Source organism: Herpailurus yagouaroundi, unplaced genomic scaffold, assembly GCF_014898765.1.
Source record: "Herpailurus yagouaroundi ecotype Mexico unplaced genomic scaffold, PumYag 142, whole genome shotgun sequence".
Classification (NCBI taxonomy): domain Eukaryota; kingdom Metazoa; phylum Chordata; class Mammalia; order Carnivora; family Felidae; genus Herpailurus; species Herpailurus yagouaroundi.
The window spans coordinates 48,940,402-48,963,096 of record NW_024412397.1 but is presented as its reverse complement, the minus strand read 5'-3'; the positions used below and the strand labels follow the sequence as shown (position 1 = coordinate 48,963,096).

General features: G+C 44.6%; 1 protein-coding gene across 5 annotated transcripts in view; it reads right to left on the bottom strand.

Annotated features, from left to right (window-relative positions):
* SLC35D4 (solute carrier family 35 member D4) overlaps positions 1–22,695 on the bottom strand; it is a 136,710-nt gene that overhangs the window by 67,254 nt on the left and 46,761 nt on the right. For all 5 annotated transcript variants that reach the window (XR_005791693.1, XR_005791694.1, XM_040479230.1 and 2 more), the window contains exons 6-11: positions 19,260–19,285; positions 17,429–17,480; positions 15,550–15,598; positions 14,619–14,664; positions 12,732–12,767; positions 10,359–10,393 (exon numbers count right to left, since the gene is read on the bottom strand). Coding sequence is in view for 3 of the 5 variants with exons in the window: in XM_040479230.1 (XP_040335164.1) it covers positions 10,359–10,393; positions 12,732–12,767; positions 14,619–14,664; positions 15,550–15,598; positions 17,429–17,480; positions 19,260–19,285 (244 nt within the window). In the remaining 2 variants the exon portion in view is untranslated. The remainder of the gene's footprint in view (positions 1–10,358; positions 10,394–12,731; positions 12,768–14,618; positions 14,665–15,549; positions 15,599–17,428; positions 17,481–19,259; positions 19,286–22,695) is intronic.

Here is a 22,695-nt window from a genome sequence, read left to right as displayed (position 1 = left end):
CGTCTCTGAACTTACTAATCAAGAGTTTCAGAACAAGACACACTGGGCTGCTATACTTCCTCAGAGACCTAACTGATTTCAAATAATTCAACCACCTTTTGGCAAGGAAAATGCTGAATTCCAGTGCCCTAGAAGGCTTTTAGCACGACAATTCTTTTGTTTCGTTTGTGCGTATGTGTGAGTTCTTAGCCACGACAGGGTGAGTCTCTTGGGACCTGGTTTTTGTGCAGCCCGACCATAGGTTCAGAGCTCTCGCTTTCTTGCTGCCACGACTCCCCTGAGCGCTTCTCTGGTCTATGTGGACCTGCACGGGTGGAGGGGCTTTGCACACAACACCATCGGGCTCAGACATCTAGTGCGTGAAATACACAGTATCTGTGGAAGTGCCTTTCCACACAGAGGCGACAGCGAGGTAACCTAGGCACCCCAGCCCCAGAGCCCCCTGTTCGGTCGGGTGAGGCGACAGTCCATGCAGGCTTTGTGCTGTCTCTCTGGCAGCTGTGGTTCTTGGCCCTGTTCCCACTTCCCTTCCGGTTTCAGAGAAACTGCAGTGCAGTCAGCATGATGATGAGGAGGGGCAGAGAGGAGATCAACTAAGTGCAGGACCTCAATATTCTTCTGGCGCCGCCTCCTCTCTGCACCCAGGCTGTCCTCAGAAATGCTCCAGGGACATGAATGAGATTCACGGAGCATTGGCAGCCTTTCCGGCCCAGCACAGGCTGCCGAGGGGTTCTAATGAGCAGTGGAGTGCTGAGAGGTGGACTGGAAAGGAGGAAGGCAAAGGAAAAATCACAGTCCTAGGAAATTTACCAGTCACATGATAACCTTCATCCGAATCCTAAAAACTGATTCGATAAATTATTGAGAGAGAGAACAGCTTATTTTTGAGCCATTTCTATGACCTCCATATATTTCTCACACAGTACTAGTTGACCATGCCTGACTCTCCTTTTGTAACCATCAAGTCCTTGCGAGGTGGGACCATACCTTACCCAAATACACTGTGTTAGGATCAACCCATAATAAGCACTACTGAACCGAAAGTATCCAAAACACCTAAACTCCTCTTGCTTCCCCTGCAGAGAATGTTCCACTTTCCAGTTGGCTATGCTGGTCTTTAATTTCAAATTTGCCCCACATGCTTCCCCTCTGATGCCTTCAGCCTGCCTTGTCTTTTCCTAGAATTCTTGAACAAAGAGGGTACGTGCCAACCTCTAAAGAGCAAAGGTTAATGACCACATGACAAATGGCCCTGAAAATGAGGCAGTGTGTGGCTGGCTGGTCCAACCTCAGTAGAATGAAATTCAGGGACCTAAAAAATTGGTAAAGATGCTCAAAAGACCACTCCTGCACCAGCGATTGTGAACTGCACAATTTAAGCACAGATTAAGTAGTTCAACAGTCGTAAAGATAGTTTGTGGCAACAATATGCAGCTTAGGCAATAAAGTTCTAACTGAGCCCTCACTTTTAAGTTTTTATTTAAATTCCAGCTGACATACAATGTAATACTAGTTTCAGGTGTACAATATAGTGATTGAACACTTCCGTACAATGCCTGGGGCTCATCACAATATGAACCTTCATTTTTATGCTCCAGTTAAAATCTGCTGACTTTCTGAGTGAGGGAATGAATCCGAATTCTCTGAAGACTACAGAACATGAAACTGCCATGGTGAAAAGTGTGGCCCAATCTTACCACACTCAAGACTTACTGATATTTGAACATCAAGACAACTTCCTCTCCCCACAATGTAGCCCTTGGAACTGGCAGGAAAATGGAAGGTCAGCTCCAAGAAGTAATTAGTGCTACTTGCTCTCATCTCACACGTGAGCAAGAGGCACACCAGGTAACAAGGTCATTTCTGGGTCAGATTCCTGTGGTTCTCTCTCTGTTTTGGGTCCTTGAAATTCTCTCCCTTTGAACACACAACAGAGGGGCTCAGTACAAATATGAAATGCACACTTTCAAGCAAAGGAAGAACTTCTCTTCTCTACTAGTGCTTAAAATGGTCCAAGGGGAAGCAAGGTTCCAAGATTCTTGAAGCCTCTGCATGAATCATGAGGTTGAAAGATTAGAGGTGGATTTCATTCACCAAGAAGCAAACCCAGTGCCCAAAGGGGGAAAAGTGGCAGGGCCAGAACTAAAGAGACCTACCCAATCCCTACCACCATGTCCCGAGTACTCCAAAAGTGTGTCCCAAAGCCCCATCCTATGCATCTAAAAAACCGCTTATCTTTCTAGTCACTCAGGAATGAGTGAGAAGGGTAGCTCATTCAAAAGCACTAGCAAGAGACCACAAAGACTAGCTAAAATAAGGCTGACAACACCAAATGTTAGTGAAGATGTGGAGCAACTGGAACTCTCAGACATTGCTGAGCAGGGGTGTAAAATGGTATAAACACTTTAGAAAACTGGCACTTTCTTAAAAAGTTAAAATTACATCAACTCTAAGACACAGAATTCAAAGTATTTATCCAAAAGACAAGAAGAGACAAAAAGTCCTGTATAAGAATGTTCATGAGCACCAAAAACCAGAAAATACCTAGGAATAAACATAACCAAGGAGGTGAAAAATCTATACACTGAAAACTACAGAAAGCTTATGAAAGAAATTGAAGAAGACACAAAAAACTGGAAAAATATTCCATGCTCTTGGATAGGAAGAATAAATATTGTTAAAATGTCAATACTACCCAAAGCAACCTACATATTCAATGCAATCCCTATCAAAATAGCACCAGTATTCTTCACAGAGCTAGAACAAACAATACTAAAATTTGTATGGAACCAGAAAAGACCCCAAGTAGCCAAAGCAATCTTGAAAAAGAAAACCAAAGCTGGAGGCATCACAATCCTGGATGTCAAAGCTGTATTACAAAGCTGAAATCATCAGGACAGTATGGTACTGGCACAAAAACACTCAGATCAATGGAACAGAATAGAGAACCCAGAAATGGACGCACAAACGTATGGCCAACTAATCTTTGACAAAGCAGGAAAGAATATCCAATGGAATCAAGACAGTCTCCTCAGAAAGTGGTGCTGGGAAAACTGGACAGTGACATGCAGAAAAATGAACCTGGACCACTTTCTTACACCATACACAAAAATAAGCTCAAAATGGATGAAAGACCTAAATGTAAGACAGGAAGCCATCAAAATCCTCAAGGAGAAAGCAGGCAAAAACCTCTTTGACCTTGGCCACAGCAACTTCTTACTCAACTTGTCTCCAGAGGCAAGGGAAACAAAAGCAAAAATGAACTATTGGAACCTCATCAAAATAAAAAGCTTCTGCACAGCGAAGGAAACAATCAACAAAACTAAAAGGCAACTAACAGAATTGGAGAAGATATTAGCAAATGACATATCAGATAAAGGGTTAGTATCCAAAATCTATAAAGAACTTATCAAACTCAACACCCAAGAAACAAATAATCCAGTGAAGAAATGGGCAAAAGACATGAATAGACACTTCTCCAAAGAAGACATCCAGATGGCCAACCGACACATGAAAAAAATGTTCAACATCACTCATCATCAGGGAAATACAAACCAAAACCACAATGAGATACCACCTCACACCTGCCAAAATGGCTGACATTAACAACTCAGGCAACAACAGATGTTGGCGAGGATGCGGAGAAAGAGGATCTCTTTTGCACTGCTGGTGGGAATGCAAGCTGGTGCAGCCACTCTGGAAAACTGTATGGAGTTCCTCAAAAAATTAAAAATAGAACTACCCTACAATCCAGCAATTGCACTACTAGGTATTTATCCAAGGGATACAGGTATGCTGTTTCAAAGGGGCACATGCACCTCGATGTTTATAGCAGCACTATCAACAATAGCCAAAGTATGGAAAGAGCCCAAATGTCCATCGATGGATGAATGGATAAAGAAGATGTGGTACACACACACACACACACACACACACACACACTGGAGTATTACTTGGCAATCAAAAAGAATGAAATCTTGCCATTTGCAACTATGTGGATGGAACTAAAGGGTATTATGCTAAGCAAAATTAGTCAGTCAGAGAAAGACAAATATCATATGACTTCACTCATATGAGGACTTTAAGACACAAAGCAGATGAACATAAGGGAAGGGAAGCAAAAAGAATATAAAAACAATGGGGGGGGACAAAACATAAGAGACTTTTTTTTTTTAAATCTTTTTTTGTAATGTTTATTTATTTTTGAGAGAGAGACAGAGTGTGAGTGGGGGAGGAGCAGAGACAGAGGGAGACACAGAATACGAAGCAGGCTCCAGGCTCTGAGCTGTCAACACAGAGCCCAACACAGGGCTCGAACTCATGAACGGCGAGATAATGACCTGAGCCGAAGACAGACACTTACTGACTGAGCCACCAGGTGCCCCAAGAGGCTCTTAAATATAGAGAACAAACAGAGGATTACTGGAGGGGTTGTGGGAGGGGGATGGGCTCAATGGGTTAGGGGCATAAAGGAATCTACTCCTGAAATCATTGTTGCACTATATGCTAACTAACTTGGATGTAAATTAAAAAATAAATTATATTAAAAAAAGGATGTTCATGAAAGCTTTATTTGCAACAGCCAAAAACTGGAAACAGCCCAGGTAAGCATCAGCAGGTGAATGGATAAACAAAAGGAGGTATGTTCATACGCTAGCACCCTACTCAGCAATAAAAGGGAATAAACTGGTGATACATACAAGAACCTAGATGAATCTCTGAACACTGCATTGAATGAAAGGGCCAGACACAAAGCAATACTTCCGGGGTGCTTCCATTTATATGAGGCTCTAGAATAAATAGAATTTATCTATGGACATAGAAATCAGATCATGGTGGCTTTGGTGCTAGTTGAGAAGGGAGTAATGAAGAAGGGGCAAGAGGAAACTTTCTACAGTGACAGAAATGGTTGATATCTTGATGGGAGTAAGCTACACGGGTGTATACATTCGTCAAAATTGACCAAGCTAGGTGCACAAGATAGGTGCATTTCATACACGTAAATTATACCTCAATTTTTTAATGTTTTAAAAGCACTACTAAATAATTAAGATACAAGTTAAAAAAAAGAAGAGGTGAAAGGAAACCAAAGGGAAGAAAGCCATGCTTTAAAAATATCAGCAATTGTTGGGGCTCCTGGGTGGCTCAGTCGATTAAACACCCAACTCTTGATTTTGGCTCAGGTCGTAATCTCACGGTTTGTGAGTTCAAGCCCCGCCATCAGACTCTGCGATGACAGTGCACAACCTCCTTGGGATCCTCTCTTTTCCTTTCTCCTTCCCTCCCCCCTCTCAAAAATAAATAAATAAACTTTAAAAAAAATAAATAAAAATAGAAATGTCAGCAATTGTTAACAGATCCTTCATAAAAACACTGTACCCATGGGCCCTGAGACTTAACTGGGTCTCAACTGGTGCAGGTGCGGGGAATCAGGAACATGCCCTTCCTGACACTCCGGCCCTGCAGTGGACATTCTAGATGGAAAGTGTAATAAGCAAGTGGGGAAGAATAAAGGGTTGTTCTCATTTAAAAATGGGCTAGACTACTCATGGGTACAATGAGAAAGCTAACGAATTGGAAGGAATTGGAGCTCCCCCATCACAGCAGTCCTCGAATACCTCTGGAGGAGAGGTATTTTCCTCAGGCGTTTTATTTGCTTAAACTCTGTAATAATTGTAGACTGCTATGAGCAAACATCACCAGGACCCATCAAAGAGTTTAGGGTAATTGACTTGGGTTTATAAAGCTGAGAAAAACTGATCCCCTGGTTCTCTTCTAGATTCTGAGCTTCCATCATCTCTCATACCAGATTTCTACCTTAATATACCTATCTGCTTGAGTTATCCACTCTACCAAACAAATATAACCATTTTACTGTGCCTGAGTGCTTTTTGAAGCAACAAGTCGCTGCTTACAGCTGCTCATGTTGTGCACTGCCCAACTTCAAAGGGCAGGGCACTGTTCGGCTAGACCACAACAGTGTGTGGCAATCCTGAGAGTTTCGAAAAGTTAAAGCAAATCAAAACCTAGACAGTGACTTTCATGTGGTTTTCACAAGCAGCCTCCCTACTCTAGTCAGGATTGTTTTGCTTACTCAACAGCCCCGAGTCAAGCAGGCACTTAAGGCCCAGCCCCTTGATACTAAGGTTTCAAGTCACTGGCACTCCACTGACCAGAGGTGAAAAGAGAAACGGCCACACACATCTTTAAGGCCCCTTGGCACACAATTTGTAGAAGTTCTAAGAAAGCAGCAAACGGGATCGTGGTGACCACACGCAGAGTACCGTCACAACACAGAAGTAGGTGTAGTTTTACAGTGTTTCCCTGGGCCGCTCATGGATTAAAAGCTGAACTTGGTGCTGGTACAGATGGAAATCTTGGGCTTCTTCCAGAAGGCTGCCACCAGTCTGTATATAACCCCACACACACACCTTCACCGGGGCCTTTGCCAGAGCCCTGCTACGATGGCTACTGAGGCCAGAAGGATTCCTGAACCCTACAGCTCTGGGGCATCCCTTCACTGGGAGCCTCAGCCACCTGCAGCAAGGGAGGCCAAGGCCACCTCAGCTGTTGACACCAGGGTCACAGCCAGTCTCACAGGCCAGCAAAATCCTTCTCAGGAGCCCAACTTTCTTTACCTGGCCCCTGCAAAGATAATCACCTCCACTACCTGAAAACCACAACGCACAAACTTGCATGCAGGAGTCCTTCCAGGGAAGTGTACGGAGCCTCTCTCTGATGAACCCCATGGGAGTTACAACTCCCTGAGCTGCCCACCACACACTCATCCTCAGCCATTCACCATACCGTGCAGTCAAAACCTGCAGAAGGAATGGGGGTGAGTATCTGACGTCCATTCAGTTGTTGTTGTTGTTGTTGAATATAATCTGAAGGAAAATTCATTGTTGTAAATATCTTTTTCTGGTATAACTGAGTTCTAAACAGGTTCTCAAATAAGAGCGATTTGTTTTTGTTTTTGTTTTTGATGCCCTATACATTTTTTTTTTTTAATTGAGATATAATTCACCCTTCTAAAGGGGATCCTGGGTGGCTCAGTTGGTTGAGCATCTGACTTCAGCTCAGGTCATGATCTCATGGTTCATAAGTTCGAGCCCCACGTTGGGCTCTGTGCTGACAGCACAGAGCCTGGAGCCTGCTTCGAGTTCTGTGTCTCCCTCTCTCTCTGTTCCTCCCCGCTCATGCTGTCTCTCTCTGTCTCTCTCTCTGTCTCTCTCTCTCTCAAAAATAAATAAACATTTTAAAAAATAAAGTGTACAATCCACTGGTTTTTAGCATATTAACAGAGTTGTACACCATCACCACCAGCAAATTCCAGAACACTTTCATCACCTCAGAAAAAAAAAAAAAATCTGGGGCCTATTTAAAAAAAATTTTTTTTTGAATGTTTAATTTTTTTGTGTGTGAGACAGAGAGAAAGAGAGCATGAACAGAGGAGGAGCAGAGAGAGAGGGAGACACAGAAGCCAAAGCACACTCCAGGCTCTGAGCTGTCAGCACAGAGCCTGACATGGGCTCCAACTCACAAACCATGAGATCGTGACCTGAGCCAATGTCTGATGCTTATCCAGACTGAGCCACCCAGGTGCCCCGAGGGGCCTATTTTAAATTACTCTTCTGCCTAGGCCATTCTGCAACCATAGGCTACTGACCACTTTGTGTTCCCAGAGAGTAAGTAAGTGCCCAAGATATTCTTGCATTGACCTAAAAAGTTTAGCAATAACTCAAGATGAAATGTGGGATTGCTGGCCAAACTGTATAAACTATTACCAGCATCACTGTGCTCAGAAACTGGTAGACAAAATGGCCCTCAAACTGATGAGAGAGCATAAGGCAAGCTGACAGGCCGCAGCCCTGCCCACCCCCCAACCCCCAGGTGGGATATGTGTGATATTCCTCCCACTCCTTGGCTGCCCAAGAATGAAGGAAAGGGAAAAAACAAATGGTTAACTGATAGAGATCATAGTCCTGCAGGACCTAAGTCTCCATTACCCCTCCATAGTGATGTGGGAATCAAAGGCAGAAGGAAATGGCAGATAGAACTAAATTTCCTTATAACCTGCAGCCCCTTGACAAACACTTGAGGCTGGCAGAGTAAAACGTTTTTCCAGGAACTTCCTACTGTTTTAATGCTAATGCTTTGCTAGAGGGAAAAACAACCTTAGCTTGACAATAGCTAGGCCTCCACTATCCTGGGAGTCTTCTTTAGCATACGAAAAGCTCACTAGAAACTTCCCATGGACTTTACCTCCCCAACTCCATAGTATATAACCAGTCTCTCTTCATGGTCCCTGGGCAGCTCTTTCTGCCCACGGGTCCTGTCTCCATGCTTTAGTAAAATCACCTTTTTGCACCAAAGATGTCTTCAATAATTCTTTCTTTGTCATGGGCTCCAGACCCCCATGAACCCCACTATCACCCCAAAAACTTCATCAAAACCAAGAGAAGCTCCACAAGGAAGTTTAGTAACACTGAAGGTATTCACTCACTCCAGAGACTTTATAATAAACTGTAGAATCACTGAAAAAGAAGCATTTAAAAAGAAAAACCTGAGAGAAGGGTCAGGAGACCTAAACTCCAGTCTCTCTCTGCTATTCACCTCCCCTGCACCATCTCGGCCATGTCCCTTAACTGCTCTGGGCTTCAATTTCTTCATTTGTAAAATATGACGGCACCAAGGATAATCACTAAGATTCCTTCCAGCTCTGAGAATCATGAGTAACAACGAACAAGCATCACCTCTTGGTTGAAAGGCTGAGGGATTTCTTGAGGTGAGAACCATTCGCCCAAATCCACCAATAATCACTCAGGGAGCAAGAAGCATGCAAACCAAGCAGAACCAGGAACTTTCCAAAGGCTTTCACTGAAACACATCTCAAAGGGGAGGTTCCTTAGGGGGCTCTGCAATGTCTGGTGGGTGGCAACCTCCTGGCCATGCGCGAAAGAATGACAAGAGAGCATGTAAAGGCAGACAACCAGCAGTATGGGTGAGCAGACTGTTCAGGGTCAACACCATGGGGTCCATATGATTTTTATTTTACAAAGGATAGGCTTTCAACACACGAGAATGCAGAGAGCACTCCACAGCAAACCTCAGAGTCTGGAGATAACACTAGACTGTGGGAACGGGCAGAAAATAGATGCGCATCAGTGTGGGCAAGTGTAGACTAATGCATTGAGAAAAAGGTAATTCAAATTATCCTCATGAGGCACGGTTTGGATGGGTCACATACAATCTAGAAACACTGAGTCACTCTCGACAGTTCCCTCAAGATACTAATTCAAAGAGTTTGAAGCAGCTAAAAGCACCAACAGAAACCTTTCATTGTTTTGGGCACCATAGGAGCTAGAAAGGGCCTTAGAAACAACCCGGTTCACCTTTCTCATTTTAACTGAGACTCTGAGAGCTCGGGAAATGTCTCACGCACAGCAAATGGCCAACAAACATTAGTTTAAGGAGCATGGCCAAGAAAACATGTATTTCCAGCCATACTGCACACAGATACTATTTCATTATCTTTGGCACCAACTTCAAAACGGTAAAAAACCACAATGGAATAGAGTATTGTGGGCAATTCCTGAATCTGAAAAACCACTATAGAGTAACCAAGGCAGCAACAAGGTAAAGATAAGCTTTAAAACTTGACTTCCTTGGGGCGCCTGGGTGGCGCAGTCGGTTAAGCGTCCGACTTCAGCCAGGTCACGATCTCGCGGTCCGGGAGTTCGAGCCCTGCGTCAGGCTCTGGGCTGATGGCTTGGAGCCTGGAGCCTGTTTCCAATTCTGTGTCTCCCTCTCTCTCTGCCCCTCCCCCGTTCATGCTCTGTCTCTCTCTGTCCCAAAAATAAACGTTAAAAAAAAAAAAAAAAACTTGACTTCCTTAATCAGGAATCTTGAATATTGCAGGCTAATATACGATAAAAAGGTATGAAAGGAGGTCAATTAGAAGTAGGGTGAATTTGAACTTTCTCACCAAATCCTTTAGCACTAGGATTGAAGAGCGATTCTGGATGTTTGAAGAAGGAACTTTAGAAGTGGAGAAGGTGAGCACTAGTTTTACAAAGTAAAGGCAGATAAGCCTTTCTGTACATCTGAGACCACACCAGATGAAAACACAGACAACAAAATTGAAGAAAGGGTAAGAATAAATTCATGGGCGATAAATCCACAATGGGTCCTCGAGACCAGGTTCAAGTATGTGGGCCGTGCCTAACCCCTGAGCTTCCATCCTGAAGGCAAACCACATTCTCTTACAAAACGTCCCTTAGGGATAATAAGGGGGCGGGGAGGGTGCGGTGTCAGAGCACTGGGTTGAATGGGCCACATAAAACAGTCCGACTTACCTGTCGGATGAGATGCAACTGCCAGGAGCACCACACTGAAAAAAGAAACAGCAGAGCAGTGAAGAAGTCTTTCCCAGCACTGAAAAATCACAACGTACATTTCCACCCATTCTACTTGGAAAGAGTGAAATTAGCCTAAATGCAAATTATCTGCACTGAATGGTCTCATTCTGCCTAAATCCAACTTGTCAGTGAGAGGGTGAGAATCTCCCAAGATGCCTCAGATTTTGACAAGAGGGTTGAACGTACCCCGTGACGGACGGAGGATCTATGCCCCACTCTGAGGTCATCCATGCCACCAAGAATTATCACACTCACCTAATCTTCCAAGAATATTTGTAAACTAAACAAAGCAAACTGTGAATTACAAATAGGCTGCAATCTAAAAAAATAGCTGTTGGGTGTGAGCTGAATCTACTTTTGCCACAAAATTAAATTTGTAGAGGGTAAGTTAAATTCCCAGGGGGCACCTGGCTGGCTCAGTCGGTAGAGCACGTGACTCTTAATCTCGGGGTCATGAGTTCAAGTTTCACGTTGGACATGGAGTCTACTTAAAAAAGACTTTCCAGGAGAGCGCCTGGGTGGTTCAGTGGGTTAAGCATCCGACTTCAGCTCAGGTCATGATCTCGTGGCTCATGAGTTCAAGCCTTGCGTTGGGCTCTACGCTGGTGGTGTGGACCCTGCTTGGGATTCTCTCTGTCTCTGCCTCTCCCCTGCTTGTGCTCTCTCTCTCTTTCTCTCTCAAAATAAATAAGCTTACATTTTTTTTTTTTTTTAAAGGGAGATCAAACCAGTTGTTGGCTCTGTCAGGCAGAGCTTCTGGCTGACAGACCAGCACAGCTGCCTTAGGGATCTGAAGGATCCCAGTTCTCTGGGTGCTGATGGCCTCAGTGTCCAGTGCCCACAGGAAACTGAACGGCAGCCCTCGTTCTGATTCACATATCTTCATCACTTGTACTGAAATCCTTGGAAACAGAATCGTGGCTTCTTCAGTGGGGTGCGGGGCAGGCCCAGCCAGGAAGCCTTTGGCACCAGGCTCACAGGCAATGAGTGTCCTTACTGGAGGGGAAGGAGCTGGGCTGACAGAAGAATGAGTCAGGGGTCACAGAGGCTCACTTTTCCATCCCCTTATTCCTTTGCCACTCGAGCAGACTATAATAAGTTCTGGGGAGAAAAAGAACTGCCAGCGTGTTCTGATGTCATGGAAACATTTTAAACATCAAGAGCCTTCTGCATTTTCAGAAGAATCTCTTGAAAAAGGCTGCTGGTATGTCTGGGCAGAGTGGAACTAATGACTGTTTTCAGCAGAGTACAAAAGAGGCCTATAGCCATGCTTGGAGTGGATCCTTTCAAAAACGGCATTTTAATAAACTGATATTTATGAGCTTTATCTGCAGATGGAGAGTACAGCTCATGTTGAACGTTTTAAGATGAACTTCCTGCAGAAATCAGCATGACCAAATGCTGAGAGGCACATCCCCAGCCCGGGTCATCTTCCCAAGCATGGCTGCATTCGTGCAAACTTGGGCTCTCCATGGCAGAGCTCATGCTCCTTCTCAGCTAGGTCCCAGTCAGCGACCACTAACCCCCAAAAACACTAGGCAGCTGTTCTATTTAGCTGACAGAGCCCTATTCTTTGCTTGGCTTTCGCCAATGGTATATGAACAACAGTCCATATACCATATTTAAATATTATAAATCAAGCTTCAAACTTAATTCTATCTTAATAAATAAATATACCTTCAAAACAACCTGGAAGCCTGGATTAGAACTCAGAATTCTTGGAGTCCTTAGAGCTTCATATCAGAATGTGGTCGCATGGACAGATCCAGCCTCCGGCTCCTGGCTCCCAGTGAGCCCCCTTCTCTTTCCACCCCAGGCTCCTTCCTGCACACTGAGGCCTCACACGCTTGTGTGTGGACACATCAGCCTGCAAATCCACCCTCCATGCACACCCTCCTCCCCCACTAACAGCCTGGTTTTGGACACTTCTTGGGTCTAGGAAAGAGTTGGGAAGACAGACCCAAGGAGGCCTTGGAATCAAGCTCGGGACCAATTGAGCAGGGAATTCTAGATCCCAGGCTAGAAAGGATGGTATGGGCCCTGGGAAGAAATGTCCCCTTAGCCTTACAGACTCCATAAGCCATGGGAAGAAGCATGGCCTTCTGAAGTACGGAGCCAGACAGAGGTCCCTCTTGCCTAGTCTACGGACAGAACTATGATTTGGTCTCCTCGACTTTAAGTCATCTCACAAATTATTTAGCTTGCCTTTCTGGTAGGCATATCGGCTCAGAATCAAAATATTGGAAAATAAAAATCCATTAGCGCCAGAAAGACATGAGTTGTTCTTTGAAAATGTAAATTATATTTTACCTGAACATGTAGTTTAAGTACTGCTGGTCAATGTCACTAAGGAATGAGAAAAAAGAAAAAAAAAGATAAAACATGTGAAATAGTAGAAGTGTTTTACATACACAAAATAGTCACCTTCTACTAATAAATTATATCTATGGTTAAGTTTCTACATTTAAAAATTGTCAATAAATGGTATAACAAGTATACCAAACGAGTATATTCAAAATTAGTTCCTGGCTCATTTAAAAAAAAAATGTTTTAATGTTTATTTATTTTTGAGAGAGAGAGAGAGAGAGAGAGAGAGACAGAGTGTGAGTGGGGGAGGGTCAGAGAAAGACACACACACACACAGAATCAGAAGTAGGCTCCAGGCTCTGAGCTGTCAGCACAGAGCCCAATGAGGGGCTCAAACTCAAGGACCTCGAGATCATGATCTGAACAGAAGTCGTACACTTAACCGACTGAGCCACCCAGGCGCCCCTGGCTCATTTTTAAAACACGTTTCCTAGTTTGGTGCTATCACACACATGTTCACCTGTGGCAGATTATCTTCTACATGTATTTTGCCTCCTTAAAAAGGAATGTCAAGTCTCAGGCCACTGGACTGGCTCCTGGGGCTGCCATATTTGACCAGTAAAAATATAGGACACCCAAATAAATCTGAATCTCAGATAAAGAATCATGTTTAAGTATGCTCCAAATATTGCCTGGGACATAGCTACACTAAAAAAAGGATCACTACTTATCTGAAATTCAAATTTAACTGGGCATTCTGTATTTTATCTGGCAACTCCACTGGCTTCTTGCTGCAGAAACACTTCATTAAAAGAAGGAAAGGTGCTCTAGGGACCCAAGTCACAGCCTCCGAGTATAACCCTCTCCCAGGGGTCCTTCCCTTCAGGCCCACCAGCGGGCCCTGAAACCGAGAGGCCAGTGAGGCCAGTCTAGGGCCTCTGACCTCCCAGCTGCAGCCCAACTCACACCGGGACTCCCGTCTCTTCCATTTACATTTGCCAAGGCTGGTATGTTGACTGCCCACAATAGAGGCTTCATTTTACCCCAGAACAGACTGGGGAATTTCTGGGTCTAAACAAAGTCAAGTTAGGAAGGGGCTGAGGAAACCAGAAAAAAGAGTTGGTCTCTGAGTTGGAAGAAGTTAACTAGGGCCCAAAGCAGTGAGTCACACAATTGTTATAAAAATGTCATCTGAACGCTGCCTCTGAAGGGAGAGGGTAGAGGACCCCCTGCTCTTCAAACATCATTGGTACGATCAGGTGCTGGTGGACCCCGCCTGGAACAGCCCAACAGCAGGACAAATGGCTTTGGGGGCCCCAGGCTGCTGTGCCCTGACCACAACCCAGACTTGCAGAGTTTCTGGCTGAACAGAACAAGCTCACGACACTATGGGCCTCACCTCTTTGCTTTAACCAAACAAGAACTCACCACACTTTAAAAGTTTACCTTAGGGCACCTGAGTGGCTCAGTTGGTTAAGCATCTGATTTTGGCTCAGGTCATGATCTCACGGTTCATGAGTTTGAGCCCCACATCGAGCTCTGTAGAGCCTGCTTCAGAATTTATGTCTCCCCCTCTCTCTGGCCCTCCACAGCTCACACTCTGTCTCTATCTCTCTCAAAAATAAATAAGCATTAAAAAAAAATAAATGAATTAATTAAATTTTACTTTAGCGTTGCCTGGGTGGTGCAATCAGTTGAGTGTCCGATTCTTGATTTCAGCTCAGGTCATGATCTCACAGCTTGTGGGTTCCGACCCCCTTGGGGCTCTGTGCTGACAGTGTGGGAGCCTGCTTGGGATTCTGCCTCCCTTGCTCTCTGCCCCTCCCCTGCTTGCTCTCTATCTCTCTCTCAAAAAAATAAAATAAACTTTAAAAAAATTTTAAAGTTTACCTTAACGCATTGGGTTTCCAGGACTTCTGCAATATCTTATAAGCCCCTGAAAACGAAGCAATGGGTGTTACTGGCACAGGGCATTCTGCATAAAGGGCTGCAGGCAATTCCAGGGAAGCATGAAAACCCCATGGACAAGGGCCACCCTTCCCACGAGGGACATCCACAGCCAACAGGGGGCGACAACAACACTGGAGGGCTCCAGGATGTGAAAGCCACAATCCCTGTGATAAAAGTTCAGTACCGAAGAGTGCTGGGCCAGGAAGGCTTGAGATCAGCAGAAGGAGACAATTAACAGGAAGCTTTCGGCTTCCTTTGCAGGGTGCCCAGGAGAAAGAAACACTGGATCTCTGAACTGTGTGTAACAAAGTCAGGGCACTGCTTTCCCTCCACGACAGCAGACAGGAAACACTGAGCGTATGATTTGAAATAAAGTCAGACAGGCTTTTTATTTCCCTCCCTTGCTTTTCTTCGGGTATACTGCTGAAAGAGGGTGTTTCTGACCCAAACTTCTGGATCTCCCTCACCACTTTTTGAGAACACCAACCGGCATGTCGCAAGTAGACTTGAGCAAGTGGGGCCCAAGCCATGGTGAGTTAATTAATGTTTGTCGAGAAAAAGAGGAGACTATATCAGAAATGAAAATATTTGAAGAAAACTCCAAAACAGGAAAATCAGATCAGAAAATGCCCATGTAATTTTAATCCTGACACCTGGTCTTTTTTTTAATTTTTATTTTTAATATAATTTATTGTCAAATTGGCGAACATACATACAGTGTGTAAAGTGTGCTCGTGGTTTTGGGGGTAGATTCCCATGGACACCTGGTCTTTAATCTTCCTATTGCTCAGAGTCACTGAAAAGTGGACATATATGATAAGGTCAAAATAATAAGCCTCAATTATTAAGTAAGCATTCTTTTAAAACTTACCTACACAGAATAAGTGAATTACAGCCCAGAAATATCCATCTGGATCAAACTGTAACACAGGATTAAAAAAAAAAAAAAAGCGGCTGTAAGTATAGACAAACAGGATCCAGCATAGCACTTGGAAACCCTAAATAACGGATGCACAGTGCCAAGCAAGGGTTCCACAACAGGACTCTCGGGGTCTTGGGCCAGTCTGTCCTCATTTCTCAGCTGGTTGCTTACAAAATCTTCCTAACAGGGCTCTTTGTCTCCAACACCCCTTGCCCCATTCTCCACACTGTCCTCACACTGTCTCTAAAAGGCTAATCCAATGGTGTTGCCTATGGCTTAAAATCATTCACCAGTCCCCCAGGGACTTTAGGATTAACTTCAAACTCATGACACCCAAGGATCTCTCTGACAAGCCCATTCCTATCTACTGTACCTCCAGGGAAAGAATTTGTACTTCCCCAAGCATGAATGCTCCCCCTCCACCAACTTGGGGGGGCACTCCCTCTCTTCTTCCCTTCCTTATTTTTCTCCACAGAAGCTTATCTCATCTGACATGCTCTATTTCACTTGTCACCTGTCTCTTTCTCTACCATCCACTAGACTGTAAATTCCCACAGGGCAGGAATTGGCACAGAGGCATGCACATAAGATGTGCTCACTAAATTTGAATCACAGAATACTCAGGACAGCTCCAGGACTGTGCCCACACCTGCTTTGTTCTCCACCCAACTCCTCCTCACCCTTCAAGATTTTGGTCCGATAGCAGAGCAGGGCTATCATACCAGATACATCTGGTATCAATTCTAAAATCCCCACTTATTCATTAGCTGGGGACCTTTGGGGCCTCATTATTCTTTTCTTTTTAAAATATTTATTTATTTTTGAGAAAAAGAGAGCATAAGTGGGGAGGGGAAGAGAGAGAGGAAGACAGAGAATCCCAAGCAGGCTCCTCACTGTCAGCACAGAGCCCAACGCGGGGTGTGAACTCACAAACTGTGAGATCATGACCCAAGTCAAAATCAAGAGCTGAACGCTCAACTGACTGAGCCACCCAGGTGTCCTGGGGCCTCATTATTCTTTAGCTCTGTAGCGGAGATAATAATAGTCCCTTTCCTCATAACACTGTGAGATTTTAAATAAAATAAGACTTGTAAAACATTGGCACAGAGCCTGGCACATAGTTAGCTCCCTATAATTGTTAGCTATTCCTCCTTTCTGGGTCCCTGAGTCTTCTTAGGTGCCTCACAACATCCCATATCTCCCCAGGACAGAGCTCTGGCCTCCCTGTTGTAATTATCTGTTTATTATCTGTCCCCCTCCCCTTCGCTCTGTCTAGACTCTGCCTGGATGAGGACAATTCTTCTTTGTGTCCCCAGAGCCTGGCTCAATGCCTGACACTTGATGGGGACTTAATAATTGCTGAGGGAGAAAAGAAAGAAAAGAGACCCACTAATGAGATGACAGTACTGGGGGGTAGAGGTGGGTCCTCAGTGCCTAATAAAGAAAAACTCAGGATAACAAAGTGAAAATCACTCTACAGATGAGGCCCTTGGCTGAGGGGGAAAATCAACTTTGCCTCAATGCATGAGGCTAAGGCAACTTGGGCACTGGCTTGTGGGTCCTCCAAGCACTTACAGAGGGCAGACTGCACCCACCACAGCACCCACAGGCCAGAGCCCCGCTGCATTGCCACAGCCTTGGGGAGAAGGCAATAGCCTGAGGAAAAGATGTTAACCTGGCCAAGAGGTACCCGGCCCGGAGCTTTGAAATGCATTTGTACAGACTAGGGTTCTTCTGATTCTAGAAGGACTAGAAAGTTCTGCTCATACATGCAGGCTTCAGAGAGTAAAAGACACTTGGAAGGCAAAATGAATGCACTTGAACTGACCTGGGAGTCGTTGAAGGGGAGGCATCCTGCAGCAGCCAGGAGGAAGAGGGCACTGTGCAAAGGGAGATAAAACAGGCAGCTTCACTTTTCAACATCAAAGTGTTTCCCAGAGACCGTGGAGATTGAAACACATCGAGTGGAGCACAGATGAGGCCAAGACCCTGCGAGACCAAGCCCTGTTCCCCCATCCCTCCTCTGAGAACCCCAGTAGGTAGTTGTCAACCATGTGCTCCACTGGTGACCAGACAGTTTCTTCCCTGGTGCTCAGCTGGCCTTTCCCCAGACACAGGCATTTGTAAAACCACAGCTGGCTCACTGGAGAAAAACAGGATGCCGGTGAAATAGATAATAAAAGGAGATTTTTTTCAAACTGCAGATGCCCAAAAATACACTAGTGGAAAACTGGGCAATCAGGCTGTAGTTATAGCACTTGGGCAAAAGAAAGCACATTAAAACCTTGGGTGCAGCACCTTCGCCAAGTGATCAAACTTAACATGTCCAATGAGAGGGCAGATGTACATCATGTGCCTCCTGATACGAAATCCTGAAAGGACCCAACGTCACTCAGACGGCATTCCTGCCAAATATGCATAACCCACCCCGCATGGCCGGCTGGACCGAGGCAGGGGAACCGGTACAGAGGACTCCTCAGAGCTGGGACCTCACAACCCTGGGAAGGTCAGGATGACAGGGAACATCCTGAGTCACAGGAAGGTCCTCCACTCCAGCCCATCCCCATCCTAAAGCCTTGCCAACTCTTAAGAAGGCACACAAATGGCTTCAAGAAGACTCCAAGGCACCAGATTACCAAGGCACTCAGAGGCAAAGGGTGTGGTGAGTGGAGGGAGGCTGTCGGAAGGGTTTCTGGGACCACATAGGATGAGGCAGGTGGAAGGAGAAGAGAACTCTAATGGACTGGGTGTCTACCTATAGTAGAAGACTTTATAGAATATAGGATCCTTCCCCATCCACAGGCAGTGAGTGTTAAACAGCCCTTGGGGCTGAGAGAAGATGGGGGCCAGCCAGGTGTGAGACAGCACCTGGTTTTCCCACCAAACCGGGCCTTGAGCAATACCTTAATATATCAGGTATTAGTGGGTTTTAATGCCTCTCTTTAACACCTGCTAATCTTTTAAACAAGAGAATGAGTCCTGACAGTGTTGTTGTTATTTTTTTTCCAAGTAGCAGCCTGTAATAAAAGCAAAACAAAAAGTCCTAAATCCGTGTGTCTGTTAGTTTCCTATCTTCAAGAATGAGCTTCGTGGCTATTGTAGAGGAAGCCGGAAGCAGCTAGAGAACAAGGCAGTCAGCACACTGGAGGCACAGGGACCGCCTGAGGGTCCAGCCCGGTTCGTGTTCCAGCCGAGGCGATGAGGCACAGAGGGCTGTGAAGTCTGCCCTGAGTCACTTTGCCGTGGCCCAAGAGGACGACTCAGATCCCTGACCTTGCAGCCAGCACTTTTCCACCACGGGAATCATAAAAACCCATTAAGTTGCAAACAAATATTTTTCAAATTTTAAGTCATTCCCATGTTTTCCATTTTACTTCTCCCATCAGCAGCGCACAACTCTTAGTGAAGGTTTGGGCGACAGCAGCTGAAATCTAGCACACGTTATTTTCCCCTTCGGAACAGAATATTCAGGGGAAAATACACAAAGAGAGAAAGAGTAAAATTTAGAATAAGACACAAAATAGGGATATATAAGCATATATAATAAATTCTGTCCACTCTCAAATAGGAATCTGCCAACAGTTTATCATCAACAGTTAAAATTAGGTTAAATCTTCTATTTTAGAGGGCTGTGGGTTTTTGGGGTTTTTTAAACTTACCTACAGATCTTTGCAGGAGAAGTTTTCTGTATGAAAATAAAGAGACTTATAGTTACTATTTAAAAATTCTTTTTCCCCTTAAAAGAAAATATTTTATTTTTAATTGTTTTTAAGGTTTATTCATTATTGAAGACAGATAGAGATTGAGCATGAGTGCGGGAGGGGCAGAGAGCAAGGAGACACAGAATCCGAAGCGGGCTCCAGGCCCTGAGCTGTCAGCATAGAGCCCGACATGGGGCTCAAACCCATGAACCACGAGATTATGACCTGAGCCAAAGTTGGACGCTTAACTGACTAAGCCACCCAGGCGCCCCTAAAAGGAAATATTTAGATCCAGAGGCAAATAAGTTTTGAGTAAGCTTATCGGGGCCTTAAGCATTTGCTGCACCTCAGTATTTCTTGGGGCTTTTTCTGCTTGGACCACATGAAGAATGACTCAGAGGTCCAGAGTTGAATCATCTGGGCAAAGCACTCTGGGTGTGCAGTTTTACTACCCTCACCACTGGAATTAAACCCAAAACCCCAAAATGATGCCAGGGCTAAGCCTTCAAATATCTTACACACCAAGAAAAAAGAGAGAAATTGATGTGACCTGTGTAAGAAGAGAAATTAAGCTCTTGTTCAACTTCTGTTCCAATCTATCTCCTTATATTTTCCTTTCATTAATCTGGCTCTGACTCTGGGCAGTGTTATAAATCCTCGGGGATGATGTATAAGTGAAGAAACATGAAAATGGAGAAAGAACAGTTAACTCCCCCCACCGCCCCCAAAAAGAGAGAAAGGGCAGACTGGGGAAATTGGCATTTAAAGCTCTCTGAAATTAGGAAATTCTAATGCAGACTCTACCTTTAGCCTCTCCTTTTTATTAGTCATCTAAAGGGAATTAGTCCTTTGCACTCAGGAAAAAAGTTCTAGCAAGGAAAAGCACAGATTTTTCTACATTTGATAGAGGAAATGACAGATTAATTCTGGTCATTTCAAAAGGATTACTTTGCTAGTTGAGGACAAACTGTAGTTTTTATTACTCTAGTTCAGGGAAAGTGAAGTATGAACATATTGTTTAAAAATGAAGCACTCGGGGTGCCTGGGTGGCTCAGTCAGTTAAGCATCCAACTTCGGCTCAGGGCATGATCTCACAATTCATGAGTTTGAGCCCCACATCGGGCTCTCCGCTGTCAGCACAGAGCCTGCTTCAGATTCTCTGACCCCTTCCCCTTTGCCCCTCCCCAACTTGTGTTTTTTTCTCTCTGTGTTTCTCTCTTCCTCTCCCTCAAGAATAAATAAACATTTTTTTAAAAGTCTGTTAAAATTAGGGGCGCCTGGGTGGCGCAGTCGGTTAAGCGTCCGACTTCAGCCAGGTCACGATCTCGCGGTCCGTGAGTTCGAGCCCCGCATCAGGCTCTGGGCTGATGGCTCAGAGCCTGGAGCCTGTTTCCGATTCTGTGTCTCCCTCTCTCTCTGACCCTCCCCCGTTCATGCTCTGTCTCTCTCTGTCCCAAAAAAATAAATAAACGTTGAAAAAAAAAAAAAAGTCTGTTAAAATTAAAGCACTCAAAAGTACAAACTTCCAGTTATAAAAGAAATAAGTCTTGGGGATGTAACGTACAACATGGTGACCATAGTTACTAATACCGTATCTTAGATCTGAAAGTTGCTAAGAGAGTAGATCCTGAAAGTACTCATCACAAGAAAAAAAATTTTATAACTACCTATGGTGATGCATGTTAACTAGACTTATTGTGATCATTTTGCAATACATACAAATATCCAGCCGGTATATTGTACACCTGAAACTAATATAATGTTATATGTCAATTATATCTCAATTTTTTTTTTTTAACGTGAACCACTGACAAGGAAACATGTTTTTCTATGAAGGCTATCTTCAGTTTTCATGCATTACTAAATAATCCAGTTTGTACTGTTTTAATAAATAGATCTTGTTTGTATGCAAAGGAGTGGCTTGCATCTGTGTGCCGAACCTGCCTCAGCTGGCCACGCCAACCTTGACTCTACTGCCACCTGGTGGGGACACTTATCCCTTCAGTAGGGAAATGTGTCATTAAAAGAACCAAATGTAATCAACATCTCAACAGTTTGGCAGGAAAGTAGCAATAAGACAAAAAGCACGTCCCAGCTCTTCCATGAATAGTAAACACGTTCACCCAGCAAGTGTCTGTCTAGGGGCTTCTCACACAGGGCAGCAAATCAATACAGTGCTTGAAACAGTTCACCCAGGGGCGCCTGGGTGGCGCAGTTGGTTAAGCGTCCAACTTCAGCCAGGTCACGATCTCACGGTACATGAGTTCGAGCCCCACATCAGGCTCTGGGCTGATGGCTCAGAGCCTGGAGCCTGTTTCCGATTCTGTGTCTCCCTCTCTCTCTGCCCCTCCCCCATTCATGCTCTGTCTCTCTCTGTCCAAAAATAAATAAACGTTGAAAAAAATTAAAAAAAAAAAAAAAACAGTTCACCCATTTCTCAGGAGAGAGACTGCTTGTTTTATTTTATTTTAAACATGTCTTGGGGCACCTGGATGGCTCAGGCAGTTAAATGTCTGACTTTGGCTCAGGTCATGATCTCGTGGTTCTGTGAATTAGAGCCCCACATCAGGCTCTGCGCTGACAACGTGGGGCCTGCCTCAGATCTCCTGTCTCCCTCTGTCTCTACCCCTTCTCCACTCATGTGTGCTCTCTCTCTCAAAAATAAACATTAAAAAAATTTTTTAATAAATAAACACCTCTGGCCAGAGGAGCCAGAACCTGAGATATGGATATTAAAATAAGCAATAAATGCATTATTGAGCCCCGTCTCCTAGGGCTCCAAAAACAACTGAGGAGTTGATGTCAGGGTGTTCATCTTCTGAGGCTCCTCAGTCCCAAAGTCACCCGGTGATAAGTCCTCGTGATACCTCAGTGTTCTGAATGGGTCAGTATAACTTCTCAAAAGGCATACCACCAAAAATAACAATAAATAGCTAACATAACCGGGGGTCAGCTAAATTACCATGAGGGCTACCTACTTTGGGCCGGTGTTGTTCTAAGCCCTCTACAGCTATTGACTTATTTCATTTTGGGTTAATTAAGTCTCAGGTTATATGTTACAGATGCGGACACCAAGGCACTGAGAAATTAGCTAACTTGTCCAAGGTCACAGGGTTTGGGTTTGGTGATCTAGCTCCAGAGGCTGACCTTTTGTGATGCTATTCTGCCACAGCCAGGCTGCCAGTCCTGCGGTGGCACCTCACCGGCCCTTTCAAACCACTACCTTCATTTGCTGCTCCCTCTGCCTGACTGGAGTGCCCTTTCTCCCTGCACTTTGAAAATTCCTACCATCTGTGTGACTGGGTTCAAATCTCGCCCCTGACCCTTCCAAACAGACTTACCAGTGGTCACCTCTGGTCCCTCCACACCCGTTTCAGCCCATATGACATTCTAT